At 40.3% G+C, this 25,484-nt stretch overlaps 1 protein-coding gene across 1 annotated transcript in view; it reads left to right on the forward strand.

Moving 5' to 3' along the window:
- CAP2 (CAP, adenylate cyclase-associated protein, 2 (yeast)) overlaps positions 1 to 25,484 on the forward strand; it is a 149,208-nt gene that overhangs the window by 47,618 nt on the left and 76,106 nt on the right. The window contains exon 4 of the mRNA XM_018039061.1: positions 14,126 to 14,203. Coding sequence (XP_017894550.1) covers positions 14,126 to 14,203 — 78 coding nt within the window. The remainder of the gene's footprint in view (positions 1 to 14,125; positions 14,204 to 25,484) is intronic.

Raw genomic sequence — 25,484 nt, forward strand, 5'->3', positions numbered from 1 at the left:
CTGATTCATCGCAGCAGCCAAGTGTCCTTTACTTGTATAGACCCCAAAATTCAGCAACCATGCAGTACTTCTGGCTTTGAGAGTCAAAGGATTTAGTTTAAACATGTTAGTAAAATGCTTTCGATTCCTTAAGTGTTAGAAAAACAAGTTAGAGAATTTTGAGAGTGGCGAATTTGCCAAGTGTCTTGTCACTATGCATTGACTAAATTTGAAAATGAAATTAATTTCAGAGAAGAGTTTTGTTCAGATTACAAACTTATTCTGCCTGTCAGAAAAGCAAACAGATTTAAATATACAATAGTGTTTTCTTTTTTTCTATTCTGATGTCTTAAGAAATACTCTCTGGTTTTAATTATTTCAAACAGTTGGTTTTTTAAAAGGTCATCTGCTACAATTAATTGTTTAGAAAAGTTTTATATTGGGTTTTTAAAATTACAGTGATTAGTTTTATACTACAGATTTTACAAACTTTTCTACACATTCTGTTGTTTGTGACCTGCTCGTTTTGACCATGTGTTCTGGGCCTCTTTCCATGTCAGTAAGTTGAGGTCTGTACTATCACTTTTAATGACTGCATAGTGTTTCATTGCATGGTTTTACCCTCATTGATGTAAACAATCAAAATCATAGGTGGAGGAAATAATATGTACAAGGATGCAGAGCCCAGATGAGGGTAAGACAATTAAGGCCTTAGGGTGTGACTCTGAAAGGACGTACACCTGGGCTCCACGATCACCTCACCTGGTCTCTTCCCTGAAAGGATGGGCATCTAGTGGTATTTCAATTCAATTCAGTCGCTCAGTCGTGTTTGACTCTTTGCGACCCCATGGACTGCAGAACGCCAGGCTTCCTTGTCCATCACCAATTCCCAGAGCTTACTTAAACTCATGTCCATCCAGTCAGTGGTATTTATAATCATTTTAAAAATTACTGACATTTGACTTTTTTCATTTTTTTCCCTATTATAAATGAAATTACAGTGCAAATCCCTATACAAATGCTATTCTGTAATTGTACAATTATTTTCTCAAGGAAAAGTCCAAGGATTTTAGTGCTGGGTCAGTGATAAATGCTCCCTAATACTTACTGTTGTCCCCCCCACCCCATCCCACCCTTCCTGCCCTCCACATACACTGTACTGATTCATACTCTCAGTGTCTAAAAGTGCTTCAGGCTGTTGGGTGATAATTACAAACTAGCAAAATAAGAATTTTAGGGACACAATGCATGATTTGAACGCATAGTATTATTCATGGAATTAATTGTTTAAAAATACTTTGCCCTCTGTTACACTAGCAAGAAGATAAAAACAAAGCTCTATGTCCCCCTGTATTTTTTGCCAGAGAAGATCATTTATCAGTGCTACCTTTTATTTATTTGACATGGGAGGAAGTTTGTTTAAATTGGTTCTCTGGGGCTGGATGTGACATGTTCTGGATGGGGTGTTACTTTAATGGAAACCGATAATGCAGCTGAGCTATGTAATAGAAGATTGCAGGCCTGAATGTAGAAAGGACATGTTGGAGCTGTTCCTTAGTGTCAGAACTGTGCACTGTGGCTGATGTAAACTACTTATGTGAGCTGGAAGTTGCCTAGGCAACAGTCCTATTAATGAAGAATGAACCTCTCTTATTATCAGTGCCTGGATGAATTTTTTTTTTTTTAATAAAATGTGCCTAGTAGTCTCACATTGACATTTTCAATCTACCTACTCATCTTTCCTTTCTAGGCTGCAAAACTATTTAGCTTTATTCAATAAGGATGCATTCTTTCTCTGCTAATGAAAGTGAAATCATTGGGGGAAAAAAAATAAACAGTCAACTGTAAGGGCAGTAAAAATACTAATTTATAACAATTACCTAATATAAAATTATTGTCCTTTTGATATATGCTTTGGCTGAGGCAGAGCCTGAAATTGACTGGGACTTGGTAGGTATTTGAGCAGGCCAGAGTCTTTAAATTAACTTGTCTTTATGATTTAATGGAGTGTTGCCAACATATTTATAAATAAGTGGAGTGTGACATTGCTTTTCCTTCTCCTGGTCAGACTGTAAATTTGGACTCCATTTCATTGTGTGCGCACTAGAAATTTAAAAAAAAAAAAAAAGCTGTGGTTGTCTTGAAGAGTGAGAGAGCCATGTTAAGGGGGACGATGGTTAGAATGCCTGGGTACCAAGCATTGTGCTTCCTGAGGTCTAGAAAGAAGGAAATCATTTCTTCAAAAAAGAATTCATTCCTGGGACTTCCCTGGCCATCCAGTGGTTAAGACTCCACGCAGGGAATGTGGATTCAATCTCTGGTCAGGGAACTAAGATCCCAAGTGCATGGCCAAAATTTAAAAAAAAAAAAAAAAGAATACATGCCCTTTTTTAATGACAATACTTCTTGTGTTTTGTCAAGCTAACAAGGTGAGGAACTTAACCTTTCAGTTATGGTTATCGGCAACCCATTCCTTTCAAAATGGGACGTTTGTTGTCTGTTCCACCTTGTCACCTGTTAGTCATTAGTCATTCTCAGCTTGTTTCCCCTGGGAAGGTACTCAGAACTTTCTGATTATGAAATTAAATAATAAACTTCAATTGTGTTCTCATCACATCTTTTTGATAATTATTTTCTGATAGTAAAATTTAAATGTTTGAGGTAGAAATTTTGACAATTAATGTATGAAGAAGAAAATTTTAAAAACCACTCATAATCCCACTACTCAGTTAACTGCCACTGATACCATGGCATATTTACTTCACCAGGACATTGTTCAGAGTCCTCCTTGGTAAGATAGACTCAACACTGATCTGTGAGAGCCATGTGTATAAGGACAAGTGACACATACCGACGGAGACACGAAGATGCTGACTGAAATTAAGGGGACAGTTGTAGTCTAAGCAAAACTTGGCCCTTCTATGTCACTGTGGCAATTCCAGGGTCAACAACAAGTAGCAGTTAATCTGATTTCTCATTTCTTAATTTATATCATTAGACTATATGGCTGACAAAACAGATTTTGCCGTCAGAACAAGTTTCAGCACAAGCATGCGTCCAGTTTTCTCTGTTAAAAGTAATCCTGGCTTGCTTCTTTGTGCCTTTCCTATTGGCACATAGGGAAGGGAGAGCTGTTTCCCAAACATATGCAAAATAGGCCAAAGTTCATGGGAACTAAAGATGTCAGAGTGAAGAGACATTGTGTACTTGCATGTTTATTCTTGGCAGTGATGGCATTAAGAGGCAGTTTGGGTGTTGCTTTAGTCCCCTTCAAGCATCCCCAGATAAATATGATAAAAATAACAATAATAAGCACAAAGAATAAAACTCTCATGCACTGATAGGATAAAAGCTTCTTGAGAGAACTTTGCTATTTTTAACAAACTGAAACAATCCAAGGAAAAATAGAGTGTTTATCATTGAGTCTCTCAGTGACCCCCTGTCAGCACAGTCCCACCATCCTTTCCACCAGATAATGCCCCTAAGCCCCTCTTGCATAGCTGTTCATAACCACCCCCAACTCGGATTCCATAATCCAATATGCATATATCACAAGGCAGGTAATGGGGAAATGCTCTGTCATCAGAAGGATGAAGTTGGGATGGAAGTTCCAAAATGTCTGAAAATGGAAACAGAATACATTTTTTCTCCTTTAAAAAGAAGCAGAAAATTCATACCAATGTCAGTTCCCTTGTTTTGATGTTGCACTATATTTAAGTAAGATATAACTAATGAAGTCACTTAGGACTTCCCTAGTGGCTCAGAAGGTAAAGAATCTGCCTGCAATGCGGGAGACCCAGGTTCGATTCCTGGGTGGGGAAGACCCCATGGAGAAAGGAACAGCAACCCACTCCAATATTCTTCCCTGGAGAATCCCATGGACAGAGGAACCTGGAGGGCCACAGTCCATGGGGCTGCAAAGAGTCAGACACGACTGAGCAACTGACACACACACACATACACACACACACACACACACACAGAGCGGGGTAAACTGGCTCCTGAGAGCACAGCACCTCTCTGTACCGTCCTTTCAGCTTCCTGTGAACCTATCGTTATTTCAAAATAGGTAAAAATAAAAATCTTTTGATCTGTAAAGTGTGGGAATTTCAGAAAATTAACAGCAGTGTAATAGAAACATTTTTAAAACTCTAAGATGTTAGTGAACTGATATCTCTTTATAAATAAATAGTTATGTCTTGGAGAAAAAAATGGCAGCCCACTCATGTTCTTGCCCGGAGAATCCCAGGGACAGAAGAGCCTGGTGGCTACAGTCCATGGGGTCACAAAGAGTTGGACATGACTTGAATGAGAGACTGAGCAGTTATTTCTTGAAAAAATAAAAAAGAAGTGGAAGAAGGACTTTCAGTTTCTAATTCTGCATGTAAAGAGCCTGGAAGTCACCACTCCATCCAAACAACAAGGAAAAAGCTGAACTCTGAAAAAGCGACTCTTGTTGGGTCCTTAAAGGAGGACACAGGGAAAACTGCTGTCTAAAAGACCAAAGAAACAGGTGAAGTTTGGGCTTAATAGAGCAGAGACTCATGAGTGAAACTGTCAAGGGAACCAGTTGTTGTTCAGTCGCTAAGTTGTATCTGACTCTTTGCGACCCCATGGACTGCAGCACATCAGGCTCCTCTGCCCTTCACTATCTCCTGGAATTTGCTCAAACTCATGTTCATTGAGTTGATGATGCTATCCAACCATTTTATCCTCTGCTGCCCTTTTCTCCTCCTGTCCACAATCCTTCCCAGCATCAAGGGCTTTTCCAACGTGTCAGCTCTTCATATCAGGTGGCTAAAGTATTGGAGTACTTGTTGAGGTAGAAAAACCTGAATTATAATTGGCAAATTATTGGAAGCTCAATGCAGACAACTCAGAGTTAAGAACTCCGGGGGAACCCATTCATAGGCAGCCCCCACAATATTTTGAGATTTACCTCTAACAGCTCAACTAGGTTCCCACAGTAAATCCTGGAGAAAAATCTGCTTGGGCTTTTGGCAGGTGGAGGGCAAAAAGAAGCATTTTGAAATAAGCCAGAGCACTGAGTTCTTAGTAAGGCCCTAGCATTACCCTACTACCAAAATAAAACAAAGACATTATAAGAAAACTACAGACCTATATTTCTGTGGACATAGATGCAAAAATCCTCAGCAAAATATTAATTAAATCTAAAAAAGTATAAAAAAGAATTATATACCATGATCAAGTTGGATATTTTCCCCAAGTATGCAAGGTTGGTTCAACATTCAAAAATCAATTCATGTAATCTGTCACATCAGCAGAAAAAGAAAAATCACATGATCATATCAATAGATGGAGGGAAAGCATTTGACAAAATCCAGCACCTATTCCCTGGTGGCCCAGTGATAAATAATCTGCCTGCAATGCAGGATACTCGGCTCGAGAAGATCCCTTGGAGAAGGAAATGGCAACCCACTCCAGTAATCTTGACTGGGAAATCCCATGGACAGAGGAGCCTAGAGGGCTACAGTCCCTGGGGTCACATAGAGTCAGACATGACTGAGCAACTAACAACAGTAACAAATTCTTTGTCGGGAAGATCCGCTGGAGAAGGGATAGACTACCCACTCCAGTATTCTTGGGCTTCCCTTCTGCCTCAGCTGGTCAAGAATCCACCTGCCATGTGAGAGACCTGGGTTTGATCCCTGGGTTGGGAATATCCCCTGGAGAAGGGAAAGGCTACCCACTCCAGTATTCTGGCCTGGAAAATTCCATAGACTGTATAGACCATCTTTTAGGACCTGAAATAGCTCAACTGGAATTCCATCTCCTCTACTAGCGTTGTTCGTAGTGATGCTTCCTAAGGCCCACTTGACTTCACATACCAGGATGTCTGGGTCTAGGTGAGTAATCACACCATCCTGATTATCTGGGTTGTGAAGATCTTTTTTGTATAGTTCTTCTGTGTGGAATTCTAGTTGAGCTATTTCAAATCCTAAAAAATGATGCTGTGAAAGTGCTGCACTCAATATACCAGCAAATTTGGAAAACTCAGCAGTGGCCACAGGACTGGAAAAGGTCAGTTTTCATTCCAGTCCCTAAGAAAGGCAATGCAAAGAATGCTCAAACTACCAAACGATTGCACTCATCTCACACGCTAGCAAAGTAGTGCTCAAAATTCTCCAAGCCAAAATTCTTCAACAATACATGAACTGGGAACTTCCAGATGTTCAAGCTGGTTTAAAAAGGCAGAGGAACCAGAGGTCAAATTGCCAACATCCGCTGGTTCATGGAAAAAGCAAGAGAGTTCCAGAAAAACATCTGTTTCTGCTTTATTGACTATGCCAAAGCCTTTGACTGTGTGGATCACAATAAACTGTGGAAAATTCTGAAAGAGATGGGAATACCAGACCACCTGACCTGCCTCTTGAGAAACCTATATTCAGCAACAGTTAGAACTGGACATGGAACAACAGACTGGTTCCAAATAGGAAAAGGAGTATGTCAAGGCTGTGTAGTGTCACCCCTCTTGTTTAACTTATATGCAGAGTACATCATGAGAAACGCTGGGCTGGAGGAAGCACTAGCTGGATTCAAGATTGCCGGGAGAAATATCAATAACCTCAGATATGCAGATGACACCACTTTATGACAAAAAGTGAAGAAGAACTAAAGAGTCACTTGATGAAAGTGAAAGAGGAGAGTGAAAAAGTTGGCTTAAAGCTCAACACTCAGAAAACTAAGATCATGGCATCCAGTCCCATCACTTCATGGCAAATAGATGGAGAAACAGTGGAAACAGTGTCAGACTTGATTTTTTGGGGCTCCAAAATCACTGCAGATGGTGACTGCAGCCATGAAATTAAAAGACACATACTCCTTGGAAGAAAAGTTATGACAAACCTAGATAGCATATTAAAAGCTTACCTGGTGGCTCAGAGGTTAAAGCGTCTGCCTGGAATGTGGGAGACCTGGGTTCGATCCCTGGGTTGGGAAGATCCCCTGGAGAAGGAAATAGCAATCCATTCCAGTACTCTTGCCTGGAGAATCCCACGGAGGGAGGAGCCTGGTAGGCTATAGTCCATGGGGTCGCAAAGAGTTGGACACGACAGAGCGAATTCACTACTATGGTAGATAGCACATTAAAAAGCAGAATCGTTACTTTGCCAACAAAGGTCCATCTAGTCCAGGCTGTGGTTTTTCTAGTAGTCATGTATGGATGTGAGAGTTGGACTATAAAGAAAGCTGAGCGCTGAAGAATTGATGCTTTTGAACTGTGGTGTTGGCGAAGGCTCTTGAGGGTCCTTTAGACTGCAAGGAGATCCAACAAGTCCATCCTAAAGGAGATCAGTCCTGAATGTTCGTTGGAAGGACTGATGTTGAAGCTGAAACTCCAATACCTTGGCCACCTGATGCAAAGAGCTGACTCATTTGAAAAGACCCTGATGCTGGGAAGGATTGAAGGCAGGAGGAGAAGGGGACAACAGAGGATGAGATGGTTGGATTGCATCACTGACTCAATGGACATGAGTTTGGGTAAACTCTGGGAGTTGGTGATGGACAGAGGGGCCTGGCGTGCTGCAGTCCATGGGGTCGCAAAGAGTCAGACCCAAGTGAGTGACTTTCACTTTCAACACCTATTCATGATAAAAACTCCATAAACTAGGACTAGAGGGAAACTTTCTCAATTTAAAAGTTTCCCTCTAGTCCTAGTTTATGGAGTTTTCTTACAGTGACAAGAAACTGAGAACTAACATCATATTTAATGGTGAGAATATCAGAGATAAGGTGCAAGGCAAGGATGTCCCCTCTCACCAATCATTTTTAACATCAAACTAGAAATTTTTGCTAATGCAAATAGGTGAGAAAAGGAATTAAAATGTACCCTGACTGGGAAGGAAGATATAAAACTGTCTTTTATCACAGATGACATGACCTTCATCTATGTAGAAAGTTCAAAAGAATCAACAGAAACTCTCCTGAAACTTAATTAAGTGATTACAGCATGCAATATTTGTTAGAGAATTCATTAGAAATGTGAATTCTTGGGCCCACCCAAAGCTATTGAATCTGAAACTCTGGGGGTGAATCGTGACAATCTGTTTTAACAGAGCCTCCAGGTGACTATGTGACTCAGCTGGTAAAGAATCTGCCCGCAATGCGGGAGACCTGTGTTCCGTCCCTGAATTGGGATGATCCCCTGGAGAAAGGAAAGGCTACCCACTCCAGTAATCTTGCCTGGAGAATCCCATGGACAGGGGAACCTGGAGGGCTACAGTCCATGGGGTCGCAAAGAGTCCAGCGACTTTCACATTCTTTCACCAGGTGACTATAATGCAAACTTAATGCAAACCAGTTGAGAAATGCTGGTGTCAGCCTTCTTCATGGCTCTTTATGTCAACCCAGACAGCTTTGATAACCTGACTTTGTAGGGTTGGGTCTTATGTTCATATCTATAAGATTAAGCATCTTCAATATTGTTTTAAGCAGAATCGTGAAGTGGGTGAAACTTGGCTTTGGCATCCTATCACCTCTTTTTGTCGGCTCATCTTCCTGCCTTGCTTTCATCTGTCGGGTTCTCTTTTACCTTTTTGTTGGATGAAACTCAAGAGACTTCACCGTTAGGATAGATTAAATGGTCCTAAGGAATCAGATCTAAAAACACAGCACCTCTAATTATAAAATATGGGACTTTGGCAGACTCATTGGGGAGGAGTGTGAAGGTGGTGTTGATAGTGACCTTCCCAGAGCCTCCAAATTGCACCTGATGAGCAGATGCTCATTCCCTTGACCTTTAGTCAGAGAAAGAGGACTCCCTTCCCTTTGCTGTCTGGTTCCCAAGAAGAGGGCTGATACAGTCATAAGATCTGGAAATATCTTCAGCACAGGCATCCTAGCTGGATGCTTTTTGCATCTCCTCCAAGTCTTAGCCTGTGCCCTCTCTCCCAGTTACACCTTGCTCATTTTATCATCCACATGGTGCTTTGTGGCCTATAGATTTCCCAGTGAAATAATGCAAAGCTTTAATGGGTGTTCAGAGACCAATTGGGCTTCCCCAGGGAGCCAGTTCTCTCTCAGGGGGAGTAGATGAAAATAAGTCATATTAGCTGGTGTCTGTATATCCCGAGGCTTGCTTTAAACTGATGACTGAAATTCATTCTCCTACTCTTTCCCCTCAGACCACAGGTCAAGATTGTACCCCAGCCTGTCTGTCCAAGAATTCCAGTCGCCTAAGTGAAAATTGATAGAATCCAAGCAAAATGCACAACTTTGCCTCTTACCAACACTGTCCCTTTCCTCTCTGCACACACGTGCTCACAGGCAGATAGATGCGCATGTATACCCACAAAGGTCACTGAAGCGCTCTGAGCCTGGCACACGTGTGATGAACAAACTCAGCAGAAACCCTCAATTATTTGTCGTCACTGAAAATCCCTACGTTGGACTTTTTCTTTCACAATGTTTTAAACGGCCTGAGTGAGCCAAATTCTTCCTTTCAAGTTATCAGAACTCAGCAGGTTCAGAGGAATTGTTACTGATGCTGTCTGGTTGAGGGGACTCATGGAACTTTCCAGAAGTAAGAAGCAGGTGAATCAGAATGCCTCAAAGATGGAATAAAAATTCTTTGAAATGTGAATGGATTAGATTAAAAATGAATGTAGTTTAGAGTCTGCTAGTCACGCCCAGAGTTCCAGGGAGCCGGAAGAGGTACATAGCTGAATCCTCAGAAAGATTTGTCTACATAAGCACATCGAAAGGGAGAGTGGACGCAGATAGCTCAATATTCAGCCTTTCTGTCCTCCAACCTCTGCTGCTGTTGTTGAGTGAAAGGCCATATGGGGGGAGAGACTAATTAATGAAATTGGCCATCTTCACCTAATCAGACCTGCCAGAAAATTGTTCTGTTAACAAAGAGCTAAATGTTGTTGCTCAGGAAAGTAAAAAAGGGCAGTGATAGTGTTCATCTTGGGATAACTGCAAAAATATTGTTAATGCCACCTCTGAGCTGCAATTTTAACTGTAGCAGTCAGGCAATCCCAAATTACTGTTCCCACAGCAACTATGATTCAGCTGACTCCACAAGGCTTGTCATAGATGAGGACCATACTTCTGTATCATCACTGTGGGAGAAGTGCAGTTCTTTTATTTATGTCTAAGCCATGGAAAGTTTTATTTCATAAGCTTCTATTTGGAAATGTGGTTATTAGAGACTGACAAAAGTCCTTCTGAACCACTGAAAATAAATGTTTTGATGTATGGATAAGCATTCATGCCACTCTTGAGCTTCATGTTCAGAAGGTCATAACGGTCTCTAGGACAGTAAAATTTGAAAATCCTCTGTTTCCCTAAGGAATATCCAAAATTTGAGATTTTTGAGCAACATAATCCCAGCACTCAGACTGCCAGGACAAAGAGATGGTGTACTCCAAAAAGGAAAATATACCCTGATTTAAATATTCATAAGATTTAATCTGTTATGTTTATGATGATGAATTTGTCATTCTAAATGTAAATGATCTACAAATCTTGGTTTTATTTTAAGCATTTTCTTGTCAGTAAGGGGGAAAAAAAACCCTTGGATGAGAAATGAGAAAAGTTAAGCATTCCCTTTTCCTGTCTCCTATTCTATCAGGCCCTAGAAGATAAAGTAGAACACTTTTGCTTGAAGTGGAAAATAAACCAGTCTCCAGTCTCCAGGAAGGTGGCAAAATGCTCAAGGAATCACCCACAGGGTTACTAGAAATGGTGTGTCAGAGAGGAACAGAGCAGGCAAAGGAAAGTCATGGGCTTGCCCTCAGAGGAGATGAGACAATGAACAGAAACAGAGTTCTCGCTATGGCTTAATTAGAGTGTAACTTAGACTCTTAAAACTTAATAAGAGTATTAGCATATTTTTCGGAGAAGGCAATGGCAACCCACTCCAGTACTCTTGTCTGGAAAATCCCATGAATGGAGGAGCCTGGTAGGCTGCAGTCCATGGGGTCGCTAAGAGTCGGACATGACTGAGCGACTTCACTTTCACTTTCCACTTTCATGCATTGGAGAAGGCAATGGCAACCCACTCCAGTGTTCTTGCCGGGAGAATCCCAGGAACGGAGGAGCCTGGTGGGCTTCTGTCTATGGGGTTGCACAGAGTCGGACATGACTGAAGCAACTTAGCAGAAACAGCAGCAGCATATTTAAAAAATATTTTTCAGGGGCTTCCCAGATGGTGCAGTGGTAAAGAATCCACCTGCTAGTGCAGGAGATGCAAGAGACACAGGTTCAATCCGTAGGTCGGGAAGACCCCCTGGAGAAGGAAATAGCAACCTGCTGTGGTTTTCTTGCCTGGAGAATTCCACGGACAGAGGAGTGAGGTGGGTTACAGTCTGTGGAGCTGTAATGAGTTGGACATGACTGAGTGAGCACACATCATAGCTTAAGGTGATAGAACAATAAGAATGAAATAAAAAGGGAAATTGAAGTTTAACGAATCAAAATCAAAAACAACATTAATACAGAAATGAAATATAAATTAGTAATGTTAATGTATATGAGACCCTACTGAATATCCGTTTATCAGCAATAGAGAAGTATTGATATAATCACAGTAATTACAGATGACAGATAAGGAAATGAAGGGCAGAGAGAATCCAAAAGGTACGAAATCATTCAAATATTATACAGTATGAAGATAATTGTTGGAACCCCTGAGTAGAAAATCTAACAAATGGAACAAAACATATTTTGAAAGATAAAGTTATGTAAGAAAATTTACCATAAACAACCAAATCTATTCCAAGAAATATAACACAGAATGCTCAAAATCCAGACATAACTTAGTTAAGTTGTTAAGCTTCAAGGATAAAGAAGTAATTCTTCAGGTGTCAGAATAGAAAAGTCAGTTTCCTACAAAGGAGAAAAAAGTCAAGCTGGCTTAGATTTGCACATTGCCACATTCACTGCTGTCCTTTCTGCACACGGTGAGAGAGAGACCCAAGGATGTTATATCTAGGCAAGATGTTGTTAAAATATATAGACAGCAGGGAGGCATGCTTCAGACTGAAGAATTTAAGCAACTTTGAAACCTTTTTGAGGAACATACTTGATAATGGGAGTCTAGCCAGAAAAAAAAAAATCAAAACTCAGAAATGGAGAAGTCATGGTAAAACAACTGGTGAGAACCCCTAGGTATGTCTAAATGTAGAAGTAATTCTCAGTAGCTATGGGATTAGCATTACAGTAAGAATAATAACTAAAAATGAAAAATGGAGACCAGAGGTAGAAAGAACTGGGAAAGGCCTGTGTTCTTGTCTTTCCCAACAAGGAGTCAATTAGTATCATCTAAAATTACAGTATGTCATTTAAAGTATAAATACATAAGTATTCCAGTCTCTCAATATTTTATATTTTTATCTTAGAATGATCATTTGTGTGCATGCTCAGTTGCTAAGTTGTGTCCAACTCTTTGCAACCCCACAGACTGTAGCCTCCAGGCTCCTCTGTCCATGGGATTCTCCGGGCAAGAATACTGGAGTGGGTTGCCATTTCCTTCTCCAGGGGATCTTTCCAACCCAGCGATCAGACTTGCATCTCCCACAATGACAGGAGGGTTCTTTATCACTGAGCCACCAGGGAAGTCCAGAATGATCATTTAGATCATTTAGATTGATTCACAGTAATTATAGTGCAGAAACTTTTATTTGAAGCTTGTCAGTTCTTTCTCTTTCATCTTTAGTATTCAATTATAATGAAAATTTATACTTTCATTTTAAAAAATAGTACTTAAGGTATGGCCCCATTTTACCAATGTCTGTCTGCATATGAATTTTTAAAGGTGGATGCTGTGATGTATCTTGTATTAATAATGATTATTTCTAGGTTACGAGGTATTTTTAAAAAATTCTTAATCTTTGTAACTTACGGCATTTAAACAAATATTCTGAATCATTGTGCTTTGTCTTATGAAAACAACTGGATGACTTTTCTTAAAAACTGATTGTGTGTGATATAAACATTTGGAATTATTTTCTTCTTGATACTCTTCTGTAACTTTTTGAATTTAAAAAAATTAAAGAATTAATCAACTAGTTAAGAGTGAGTAGATGGCAAGAATAAGAGAATATGGTGCCATATATTTGAAGACTTTCCTACCTGCTCAACTCCTTTTAGGGTGTTGAGTCCAGGTAGATTTGAAGTCTCCTCCAGAGCCATCTAACTGAACAGTTGTAGCAACTACTATTGCTCGGTGAGCATATCTTAAATACTTATTTTTGTTTATTTATTTATTTTTGTTTATTTATTTGGCTGTACCAGGTCTTAGTTGCAACATGCAAATCTTTAGTTGCAGCATGGGAACTAGATGTGGGATCTAGTTCCCCAACCAGAGATCAAACCTGAATCTTCTGCATTGAGAGTAGAGTCTTAGCCACTGGGCCATCGGGAAAGTCCCAGGTGACCGTATCTTTATGGGGATGGCTTAAGGGACAATTTTCTTTCCATTATCAAGTGTAGAACAAATTGGGGTATGAAAGAGACACCCTTTGGAAAATAGTTACACTTTGGGGCTCAAAAAATTTTTTAATAGCTTCGTTGAGATATACTTCACATATCATAACATTCACTGTTTTAAAGTATATGATTTGGGGATCCTCAGTATATTCACCCTGTTGTCAAGCCATCACCACTGTCTAATTCTGGAACATTTTCATTGCCCCTGAAAGAAGCTCCATACTCATTAGCAGTCACTGCCCATTCCTCCCTCCCGCCAGCCCCTGGCAACCAGTAATCTACTTTCTCTCTGTAGATGTGCTTATTCTGGACATTTCATATAAACGGCATCATACAAATGTGGTCTTTTGTGACTGGCTTCATTTGCTCAGCATAATGTTTTCAAGGTTCCCCCCATGTTGTAGCATGGATCAGCACTTCATTTCTTTCTATTGCAGCGTAATATTCCATTGTTATGGATATATCACATTTTGTTTATCCATTCATCAGTTGATGGACATTCTGGTTCTTTCTGCTCTCTGGCTATTATGAATAATGATGCTGTGAGCATTTATTTACAAGTTTTTTGTGTGGACAGGCATTTTCATTTTTCTTGGATATATACCTAGAGATGGGATTGCTGGATCATATGGTAAGTCTCTGTGCAGGCACTCACACAATTAAACTGTTCCCTTTTTGTTTTTGTTGCCAGGCAGAAATGGTGCATAGTGCTTTCCAGGCCCAGCGAGCTTTCCTTCTGATGGCCTCTCAGTACCAGCAACCCCAAGAGGTAAGAGTGTATCCTGAGAACCAAGGGTGCCCGGGGAATGGGCAGTGTAAGATAGAAAACAGACAAGCAACAGAACTAGTTACTGTGAGACACATCCTGAAAATGAGATGCGTAGGACTGAAAGTTCTGTCTCTAATCCAGATCATAGTACAAAACATTTCTTCAGCCTTTACAGTCTTATTATGATCAAATTTATGCTGTGACATTCGACATCACCTATTTAAAGGGTCAGTTTATCTATGTGGCCTGTAGTCTATTCGTTTTTACTAGTCTCACAACCAATTTGTAATTTAGGGAGTATTTACTACTAATTTTTAGTTCATACTTTGTGCTTCTTTGTTATCAAAAACTGCTAGATTGCTGCTTCTCAAACTCTAATCTTCATCTGAGTCAGTCTGGATTCAGTGATTTGTTAAAGTGCGGAGTCTGGGTCGTAGGTCTAGAATAGAGCCCAGGAGTCTGTAGTTCTAACAAGCTCTCGGTGATGCTGATGCTGCTGGTCTGTTGCTACATTTTGAGTAGCAAGACTCAGGCATCTCCACCTGAAATGCCCACCAGCACAAAATCCTTTCATAGACAAATACCAAGCTCGTGTTCTTTATTCCTGTCGTGTCTATATCAAAGCAGGCTGTTATGCTGCATTAACAAACATTCGCAAAATCTTAGTGATTTACAGCCCTGATTGACAGTGATGACATCCAGCTCCAAATTCCCTGTCTCATTTTGGACTAAGACACATGGTTCTTATAGTCTCTATTACAAAGGATTTCAAATTTTTCAACCTTGATCTATAGGAAAAAGCGTATTTTATTTCACTATCCAGTTGCACGAAACAACAGTTGTAATGTGCATTTCGTTATGATGTATTTCACATAGTCCATTCTATTGCTCTGTTCTTTTCTTCTTTTTCAAAGATTGTCACCCACTGAATTGATTTCATGATGTACTTATGAGTCATCCCATCTTGCACCTTGTAAGCACCCCTCTTGTCTTACAGACATATTACAGTGATCCTGATATAGAACAACTTGTGAAACATGTGCAGAACATCTCATGCTTTTCTCCCCTTGTTGTAATTTATAAAAATGATCTTTGGGCAAAAGATTGTTCTAATCCTTACAGTCGTGTCGCTAAGAATTCTAGTGACACAGAAGAGCAAATACTGTACAATCCCACTTATATGAGGGATCTTAATTAGTCATATTCTCAGAGACAGAAAGTAGAATGGTGATTACCAGGAGCTGTGGGGAGAAACAGATTGTTGTTGAATGGATAGATGGTTTCCCTTCTGCAAGATGAGAAAGTTCTGGGGATCTGTTTCATAACAGTGTGCATATACTGAACACTGCTGAACTGTGCACTTAGAAAAAGGCACATATAGGAAGCCTTTTTGGGTATTACAGACCAGGTGCTGCCAAACTATGGCCCATGGCTCAGATGCCTGCTTTTTTGAATTAAATATTACCAGAACATGGAAAAAAAAAAAAGTACTCTAGTGACAATTTATCAAGCCCATCTTTTCCCAATTGATGGAGTCTCACATAAAATATGGCCAAGAAACCCCTTTTCTCTATGTGTAGAATTTTGGTGCATTCAGCTCTTCATTGGGTCCAGGGAAAATAGGATATTTCTAATTTGCGAGCATGAAAAATGAAGTTCAGTGATAAATTTTAATGCCCTGGCCATGGAATCTAGACCTGGGCCCATTACTTTACTCACCATCCAAAGTTCTCTTCATGGATACTACACATAAAAAGAGCTGCGATGCATAGACATTTACAAGAGTTATGCGGTGAAATAAAACTGTAGAAGATGTTTATAGTTAGTAGGGAGAGGTGAAACAAGTGCTTTTGGCATGGAGACATCTCCCATCACCTGGGAGAGGTGTGGAAGGTGATCTTTAATCATCTCTACCTTTTGTCGTTGTTCATTCGCTCAGTCATGTCTTTGTGGTTCCATCAACTGCGGCGTGCCATGCTTTCCTGTCCTTCACTATCTGCTGGAGTTTGCTCAAATTCATGTCCGTTGAGTTGATGATGCCATCCAACCATCTCACCCTGTCACCCCCTTCTCCTCCTACCATTAATCTTTCCCAGCATCAGGGTCTTTTCTAATGAGCTGGCCCTTTGCATCAGGTGGCCAATGTATCGGAGCTTCAGTATCAGTCCTTCCAATGAATGTTCAGGGTTGATTTCCTTTAGGATTGATTGGTTTAATCTTGCAGTCCAAGGGTCTCTCAACAGCCCCACAGTTCAAAAGCATCAATTCTTCAGCTCAGCCTTCGTTATGGTCCAACTCTTACATCTGTACATGACTACTGGAAAAACCATAGCTTTGATTATATGGATCTTTGGTCAGCAAAGTGATGTCTCTGCTTTTGAATATGCTGTCTAGGTTTGTCATAGCTTTTCTTCCAAGAAGCAAGTGTCTTCTAATTTGTTGGCTGCAGTCACCATCTGCATGATTTTGGAGCCCAAGAAAATAAAATCTGTCACTGCTTCCACTTTTCCCCCTTCTATTTGCCATGAAATGATGGGACTGGATGACATGATCTTTTTTTCTTAATGTTGAGTTTCAAGCCAGCTTTTTTTACTTTCCTCTTTCACCCCTATTAAGAGGCTGTTTAGTTCCTCTTAACTTTCTAAGTTAAATAAGCAGGAAAGAAACAATATACAGTCTCATCATACTCCTTTCCCATTTGAACCAGTCCATTGTTCCATGTTCACTTCTAACTGTTGCTTCTTGACCCACATATGTGTTTCTCAGGAGTCAGGTAAGGTGGTCTGGTATTCCCATCTCTTTAAGAATTTTCCAGTTTGTTGTGATCCACACACTCCAAGGCTTTAGTGGAGTCAATGAAGCAGAAGTAGATGTTTTTCTGGAATTCCCTTGTTTTCTCTGTGATCCAATGAATGTTGGCAATTTGATCTCTCATCTCTACTGTGAGTGACCGCAAAACTTTGGCCACAGCTGAAAATGTAAGTTCTGCTAGCCCAGTGCCTCTAAAGTCCTGGAATGGGCACCACTCAGAAGGAAGGCTTGTCACAGGGGTTTTTGGGAGGTCTGCTACCTGTGCCCCTCCACCTTAGTTTTGGACAGATGGGCAGCACCTTTGTGGTAAAGGACCACATCTGTTGTGCTGTAACTCCAGCAGGAAGTGCCTTTCCACCTACAGACACTTCCATATTTTCTTCAACACGTCTTATGCTGCTGAGGACCTGACAGGGAAGCTATGTGTGTGTTTGCATGAAATTAATGTGTACCGGTACATAGTGGAAGAAATTAACCCTAGGTTTCCAGCTAAATGGAAGATGATGTATGGCCATTGACTGGCCTGTTGATTTTATTCTATTAAAAAGACTAGGAAATCTGAGTTTTTTAATCCTCCATAAGTAAGAAAGAGTTTCTTCCACCTGCCCTCTCTTTTTCTGTCTTTATCTGACTTGCATTTTAAAAGGAAATATTGGTCACAGCACTGTTTACAATAGCCAGGACATGGAAGCAACCTAGATTTCCATCGGCAGATGAATGGATAAGAAAGTTGTGGTACAAATACACAGTGGAATATTACTCAGCTGTCAAAAAGAACACATTTGAATCAGTTCTAATGAGGTGGATGAAACTGGAGCCTATTATACACAGTGAAGTAAGTCAGAAAGAAAAACACCAATACAGTGTATTAATGCATATATGTGGAATTTAGAAAGATGGTAACAATGACTCTACATGCAAGACAGCAAAAGAGACACAGATATAAAGAACAGACTTTTGGATTCTGTGGGAGAAGGTGAGGGTGGGATGATTTGAGAAAATAGCATTGAAACATGTATACTACCATATGTGAAATGGTAGTATACATTGATCAGTTCAATTTCTGTGCATGAAACAAGGCACCCAAACCTGGTGCACTGGGACAACCCAGAAGGATGGGATGGGGAAGGAGGTGGGAGGAGGGGTATGGGATGGGGGACACATGTACACCTGTGGCTGATTCATGTCAGTGTATGGCAAAAACCAGCACAATATTGTAATGTAATTAGCCTCCAAATTAAAATAAATAAAATAGTTTAAAAAATGAATGAATTAGTTTTTTAAAATAAATAAATAAAAGGAAACATTGGGACTTCCCTGGTGGCCTCGTGGTTAACAGTTCACCTTGCTAAGCAGGGGCCGCAGATCTCTGATTGGAGAACTAAAGTCCCACATGCTGTGCAATTACTGAGCCCATGTGCTCAGGAGGCCGCACTCACCACAGCTAGAAAATCTGTGCCCCTCAATGAAAGATTCTACATGGTGCAACAAAGGTCCAGTGTACTGCAACTAAGACTTGAGGCAGCCAAATAAATAAATAATTGTTAAAAAAAAAAAAGAAGGATATAGTGCCTTCCTGTGCACTGAGCAGGAATCTAAAACTAATTTTTTGTCCTTTCATTATTTAAAGAGTCTGAGAAATTAGAAGAGAAAGGAGGGTGAGAGACCCCTTCTGTCCATTCCTCCAGCTAGTGATATGCATGGCCCAGCACAGTGTTCTGCCAGAGCACTCAGTAAGGACTTTCTAAGCTGTGGGGAAGTAATCCAATTTGTTGATAATTTATTAATCTTAAACCAACCAAGAAATCCTAGTAGTTAACCTTAGTACTTAAGCTAATTACTTAGGTACACTGAGAGATTCCGATTATTTATGGGTTTATGCCCATAGGTTTGAGATTTTAAAAATATATATATTAATTTGTGAGGGTGGTCAAGGGTAGAATCTTTGGACTTGGGCCTACCTGGATTTGAACCCTAGATCTTCTACTCCTTAGCTTTGTGAATCCAAATGCAAGAAAAACAAAAAGGATCATCTTTTTTTTTTTTTTTTTTTTTCTGGATGGCTACTGGCAAATTAATCTAATAAAGTCCACAAGAAACTCCCACTGAACTGAACCACTCTCACTAAACCAACTTGTCAAGTTACCCACTTAAGAAAGCAGTTAAATTCTCTTAGCCCATGTTTCCTTATTTTTAATAGGGATAATAGTTCTTATCTCATACAGTTATTATGAGGATTGAATGAGAAAAAATATGCAAGGGTCAAGTGATTGAATAGGAGACTTTGTACTAGTTCAGTCAGTTCAGTTCAGTTCAGTCGCTCGATCGTGTCCGACTCTTTGCGACCTCATGAATCGCAGCACGCCAGGCCTCCCTGTCCATCACCAACTCCCGGAGTTCACTCAGACTCACGTCCATCGAGTTGGTGATGCCATCCAGCCATCTCATCCTCCGTCGTCCCCTTCTCCTCCTGCCCCCAATCCCCCCCAGCATCAGAGTCTTTTCCAATGAGTCACCTCTTCGCATGAGATGGCCAAAGTACTGGAGTTTCAGCTTTAGCATCATTCCTTCCAAAGAAATCCCAGGGCTGATCTCCTTCAGAATGAACTGGTTGGATCTCCTTGCAGTCCAAGGGGCTCTCAAGAGTCTTCTCCAACACCACAGTTCAAAAGCATCAATTCTTCAGTGCTCAGCCTTCTTTACAGTCCAGCTCTCACATCCATCCATGACCACAGGAAAAGCCACAGCCTTGACTAGGCAGACCTTAGTCAGGTTAGTCCAACTGCTTTAAGCAGAAGTCCCTAATTCTCATTTTTATTGCTTACCTGAGGTCTGCTGTGTTTTTTTTTGATTAACAGTCTTCCATATGGTCATTCAGGGACCAGGCATCTTCCATCTTTAGCCCCTTCCTGATTCCAGGCCCTCGGCCACTGACTCGGGAAGGACAGTGCAGGGTCATTCCCGGGTAGGTTTCTGGGGTCAGACCTGAAAGTGGTATATGTCGCCCCTGCCTTCGTTCAGTCTCTTGGACGCTTGTAGTTGCAAGAGTGGCTGGGAAATTTAATCAGCCTGTATGCCGGGAAGGAGGAATTCATGGATTTGGTGAGTATTTAGCCAGTCTGCCAGAGTGGGTAAGTTGGCTTGACTAAAATGAGGTCTGTCTCAGTGGAAATATCTTTCTAAACTCTCAAGTGGGTTTTTCTGGGCTAATCCCCTAGGAGGCATCCAGAGAAAGACAAGAAAACTTTCAAATCTAACCACTGAATTTGTTTTCACTGTACTTGAGTATAGAGAGATCTAGAGAGATAGATACATGTATATAGAGATCTCAACATTTCTTTTAATTAGAGCGAGTTCATCCCCCGCCCCCACTTTTTTTTTTTTTGCCTCTGTATTGTTTAACACAAGGTGTCAAATTATTGTCCAATATTTTGAAATGGCAAGCAAAGTAGTCATGTGACTTTGATCTCAGAACATGCTTTGAGTAAATTAGGTGGAGCTAGTGGCAGGTCTGGATAGTGTAAAGAAAAAGCAAACGAATGAACAAAGACAGACTCCCAAGTGTTCCTTAAGTCCCTGCCCAGAAAATGTCACAGCGTAGCTCAGTCACGATTGCTGAATCTTAAAAGATTTGGCCGCAATGAGTACTGCCAAGTTCTGTTGTTAGGGGGCATATGACAGGTAACATAATGCAATAGAGCAATTCTGGCCCTAATACAAAGTGAAATGCCTACTTTAAAATATTGCCTTAAAGCTTTCTGTCTTCATGTAAAGGTATCAAGAAAATATTCTGTTGAGTAACTGCTGTTATTTATATGTGTTGAACAAGTCTTTTTGATGGTTTTTTAAATATGTAAGTCTACACTTATCTGGAAAACAGAAAAATAAAACTGCAAGAGAAGTAAAAGGTAACAAGTTTTCATCTTTTGTGTCTTGGTCAGTTATGTTTACATTTGACAGTAGTATTTCCCAGTGTTCAGAGTTCCAAAAAGGAGTAGCATCTTAGAACCTAATCAGTGACTCACTTTATGGCCTTTTCCAAATTAACTGTCTCACTTCATAAATAGGCATGAGTTTGGACTCATTGATATTACTAAGTGGGTGGTTCTCTTAGCTATCAACTCAAAAGCACTCAAAGGCAATGTATTCTTTTAATTTCTGAAGAGATAGGCTTAAACCCAACTGAAATGTCTGCCCAAGTACAATCTATGATGAGCAGGTAAAAACAGGTTACAAACAGAGACAGGATTGAATTTTTTGTAACCAGCAGCTTTCTGAATAGCATTTTGTGTTGTATTTGGAGAAGTGGGGCAAAAAGAAGCCTTTGCTTTTCACATGAGCCTTTCCAGGGCCAGAAAATTGCCTTGGTAATTACACCCGGGCTTCATGTGTAGGCTGGATGTTGATGCTGGTTCATGAAGAATGAAGCACCCGGGAAGGAAGGAGAGGAAGAGGTTTGTGTGATATCATCAGGGTCTGCTTGAGTTGACAGCTTGAAGCTACCCAGTCGGGGCTGAATCCCAACAGGAAAGCGAATCATTAGTTTATCAGGATGCAGAGAGGAGGATAATCAGAAAGGAGGGTAATGCTGTCATTCTTCTGCCCAGACTGTTTGCTTTAGCAACATAAAGCTGTGAATGAGCCTGTGAGCTGTGACAGTGGGTTAGTAGCTTTATAGGTATTTAGAAACCCAGGACTATGGAGGCAAAAGGGATTTGCTAAGATCCTGTCCTGTTGGACATCACTCATGGTGACTATTTTTTTTTTAATCTGATAAGGCACATTAGCTCATTTCTCTTTGTGTAAGACATGAATTAGATAATGAATGATTGCCCAAAGGAAGTGAGGTGGTTATCACACACATGGGATTTGGGGGATTATCCAAGGGGGTAAAGGTTAATAAAGAAGGATAATATCCTTTGTTTTATCCACTATTTCATACTAAATTTGTTACAGTTCCAGACTGCCTCAATGGCAAATTCTGCAAAGAGGTTAGGGCTACATATATGGCTAGGGAATTTTTCATTCTCCCTTTGAGTCAAGTTTTGGGATCACATTGCATTTTTCATAACATGATTATCAACTATTTTTCATTCTCCACTGTATCTGTTTGCTAGACACCATAAATCTGATATTTCAAAACTGGTAGGGTTACAGGTTTTTCTCTTACAACTTGATTCAAAAATTAATTTTAAAAGAGGTTATTAACATCGTTCAACAAATCTTTTTAAAAGCTAAACATGGTTTAGCCTTTGGGTTTGCTACTTGTTCGTCATTTCAGCAGCCTTATCATGAGTCTTCTCTGCAAGACGTAGCTTCTATCATCTGTACAAAGCTGTATATGCGAAAATAGCAGACAGGGAGAAGGTAATTCCAGCTGGCATTCCAGTCTGGATCCGCTGTCATAAATTACTTAGCAGAGGGCATGGTCCGTTACTTTTTATGGTCATGTTCTATATTTGTATGTGCTGCGAGTTGGGTCACATGACAAAACCATCATTTGATATTAGTGTTTATGTGCACCAGCCAGTGAGGGCTGGATTTAAGCTACACTCTGCAGCACTTTTAATCTGTACACTTAGCTCTTAATTGAAAATGCAGACACTTCCCTAAGTACTAAAATTACAAATACCTCAGAATAAATTTTACATAATTATTTTTAGGAGAAGACAAACTACTGTATAGTCTCACTAATTGAAATGCACTGTGCCTTCCAGAGATTTGAAAACATAAATTTTGAATGGGAACAGGCCAACATTGCCAGAATAATAAAGACCCATATTCACCACTTAATGTCTTCCAGCCCGTCTCCTAAGTTGAACAAGAGAGCATCTTACTGATGACAGTTTTTTTAGTGAAGATGCCTTTCCCAAACTAATGGAGAGAAGAAAGCACACATGCTTTCCCCCTTCTGTTTCCCACTTTGCTTCCCCTCAACTGGCAGCAAACACCTAGAGAATGTACTCCTTCCTGGACGATTACCTCTTTTCATAAACTGAACAGGAAAAAAGAATGTTCTTGTCAGGTTTTTGGTAGATTAACTGCTGCCAGGATTAGTGTTTCTATATCTGGAATCGCTTATTAGGTAAATTTGCCTGTTAAGTAGTTACTTCAGATCTTTGTTAAACCCTGTTTACCTTACATATTCCAGCCCTCTTTAATTTCCTCCACTCTATTAATTTATTTCTTGGGTCTTTTTTTTTTTTAGCCAAACATTTACTGGATCCCCTGCTATATAGCAGTCACAGCATTTGGCATTTCTGCATCTATCATTAGCTCATTTGTGGGAGAAAATACTTTGGGAAAATAAGGTCTGGGTGATGTTATTTATCATGATTCATATATTTCTGTACTTTGCCCTTATCTTTGTAATTACTGTGCTCTTTACCACCATGACCACTATTTGAACTTTCCTACCTACTCTCCTCTATTAAGGAACATATTCAACATGCCTTCTGATGGTCTCTTTATAGCTTTGAACTTCCCAGCACCTTTATAGTAGTTTCTGTCAACACAGAAGTAACTCGTTTACATGACATTTTAGGAACATCCCACCGTTACTTTTTGTGCATGTTTTCCATCCCCTCAACAAGATTCTAAGAGCTTCAGGGAGCTTGAGAGTTGATGTGTCTTTGCCTTTATGACTCGTTGTAGTCTTAACTATATTTTGTTTGATGTCAAGTTTGATTAAAAAAAGACCAGCTCCGGCTTCTGACACTTTGGGTTGGTTTGAGGAATAAAAGCTAGGTTAATAGATTCCAGTAGTAGAGGAAGGGAACGGAAGAACAGGGTGAAATGACATTTTTATTTAGTGGTACTGTTATCTTAAAAAAAGAAAGAAAACTTGATATTGGGAGATTTATATGGTATGGATTGAGATATCAGTTGAAGGTATAACTGCTAAAATGTAAGTTGTGGATCAGCCACATCAGATTCGCCTTGAAAAAGTGTTCTTCAGGGGAATTTGGAAAAGGGAGAGTTAGAGGAAGAACAGGGGGCCTGGGGTTAGGAAGGCATTTCATTTCAAGGATGCCGTTTCACTGCTGCACGCTGTCACAAAACGAGTGCCTCTGAGGCTACCACTGAATGTTTCGTTTCTGGATGTTCAGAGCAAATGACAAGAAATGAGCTCAGCCAGATTTGGGTGACAGATGTAGCTCAAGCATTCAGTGATGATAGAATATAGGTTCTGAGAAGTGTGCTGATTCAATTCACACGGGCTGTGGAGATCCAGCTGGCCTGGTATTTAAATGCTGTTGAAAATATTCCAATTAGATTTCCCTATATAGAGTTTTCATGTAAATTGTGAAGAGTGGTACTTTCTTGAGGCGATGACATTGTTGTGAGTGTCCAGCATCAGTCCTCTAAAACTGGTAATTTCACAGTTAGAACCGAAGTGACTGCAGTGCAGAAGAACTTCAGGCTTGATCCCATCTTCGTCCATCTGGATTCTCTACATAGGATAATGGGTAGCGCCTCACCCAAATTGGATTTCAGTTGGTTCAAACAGCAGGAGTCCCATCATTTCCTTTGGCTGGATAGCTTACGGTTGAATGTGTTTAGTGTTCCTTTTGGAAAGTCATAAGTTGGAACAGGAACAAGGATATAATTTGAAACTTCACATTACCAACCTGACAGCAAATGAAGCACAGAGAGGGCAAAATACACATAATAAAAACCAAGGTACAGCTAACACATTATCATTATTTAAAACGGGGGACCGTAGCTCCAAGTCCTATAAAGAGGTTATAAATATATTGTTAACTTTGAGTCCCTAATGGATTTTAGAGCTTCCATGATGGCTCGGTGGTAAAGAATACACCTGCAATGCAGGAGATGCAGGAGATACGGGTTTGATCCTTCCTGAGTCAGGAAGATCCCCTGGAGAAGGAAACGGCAACCCACTCTAATATTCTTGCTGGAAATCCCATGGATAGAGGAGCCTGGCAGACTACAGTCCATGGGTTGCAAAAGGGTTAGACACGACTGAGTAGCTGAGCAACAACTACAAATGAATTTTAACTTCATATGCCACTCGGTTAAAATTCTGAAAGAGATGGGAATACCAGACCACCTGACCTGCCTCTTGAGAAACCTATATGCAGGTCAGGAATCAACAGTTAGAACTGGACATGGAACAACAGACTGGTTCCAAATAGGAAAAGGAGTACATCAAGGCTGTATATTGTCACCCTGCTTATTTAACTTATATGCAGAGTACATCATGGGAAACACTGGGCTGGAAGAAGCACAAGCTGGAATCAAGATTGCCAGGAGAAATATCAATAACCTCAGATATGCAGATGACACCACCCTTATGGCAGAAAGTGAAGAGGAACTAAAAAGCCTCTTGATGAAAGTGAAAGAGGAGAGTGAAAAAGTTGGCTTAAAGCTCAACATTCAGAAAACGAAGATCATGGCATCTGGTCCCATCACTCCATGGGAAATAGATGGGGAAACAGTGTCAGAC

This window comes from Capra hircus, chromosome 23, assembly GCF_001704415.2.
Source record: "Capra hircus breed San Clemente chromosome 23, ASM170441v1, whole genome shotgun sequence".
Classification (NCBI taxonomy): Eukaryota; Metazoa; Chordata; class Mammalia; order Artiodactyla; family Bovidae; genus Capra; species Capra hircus.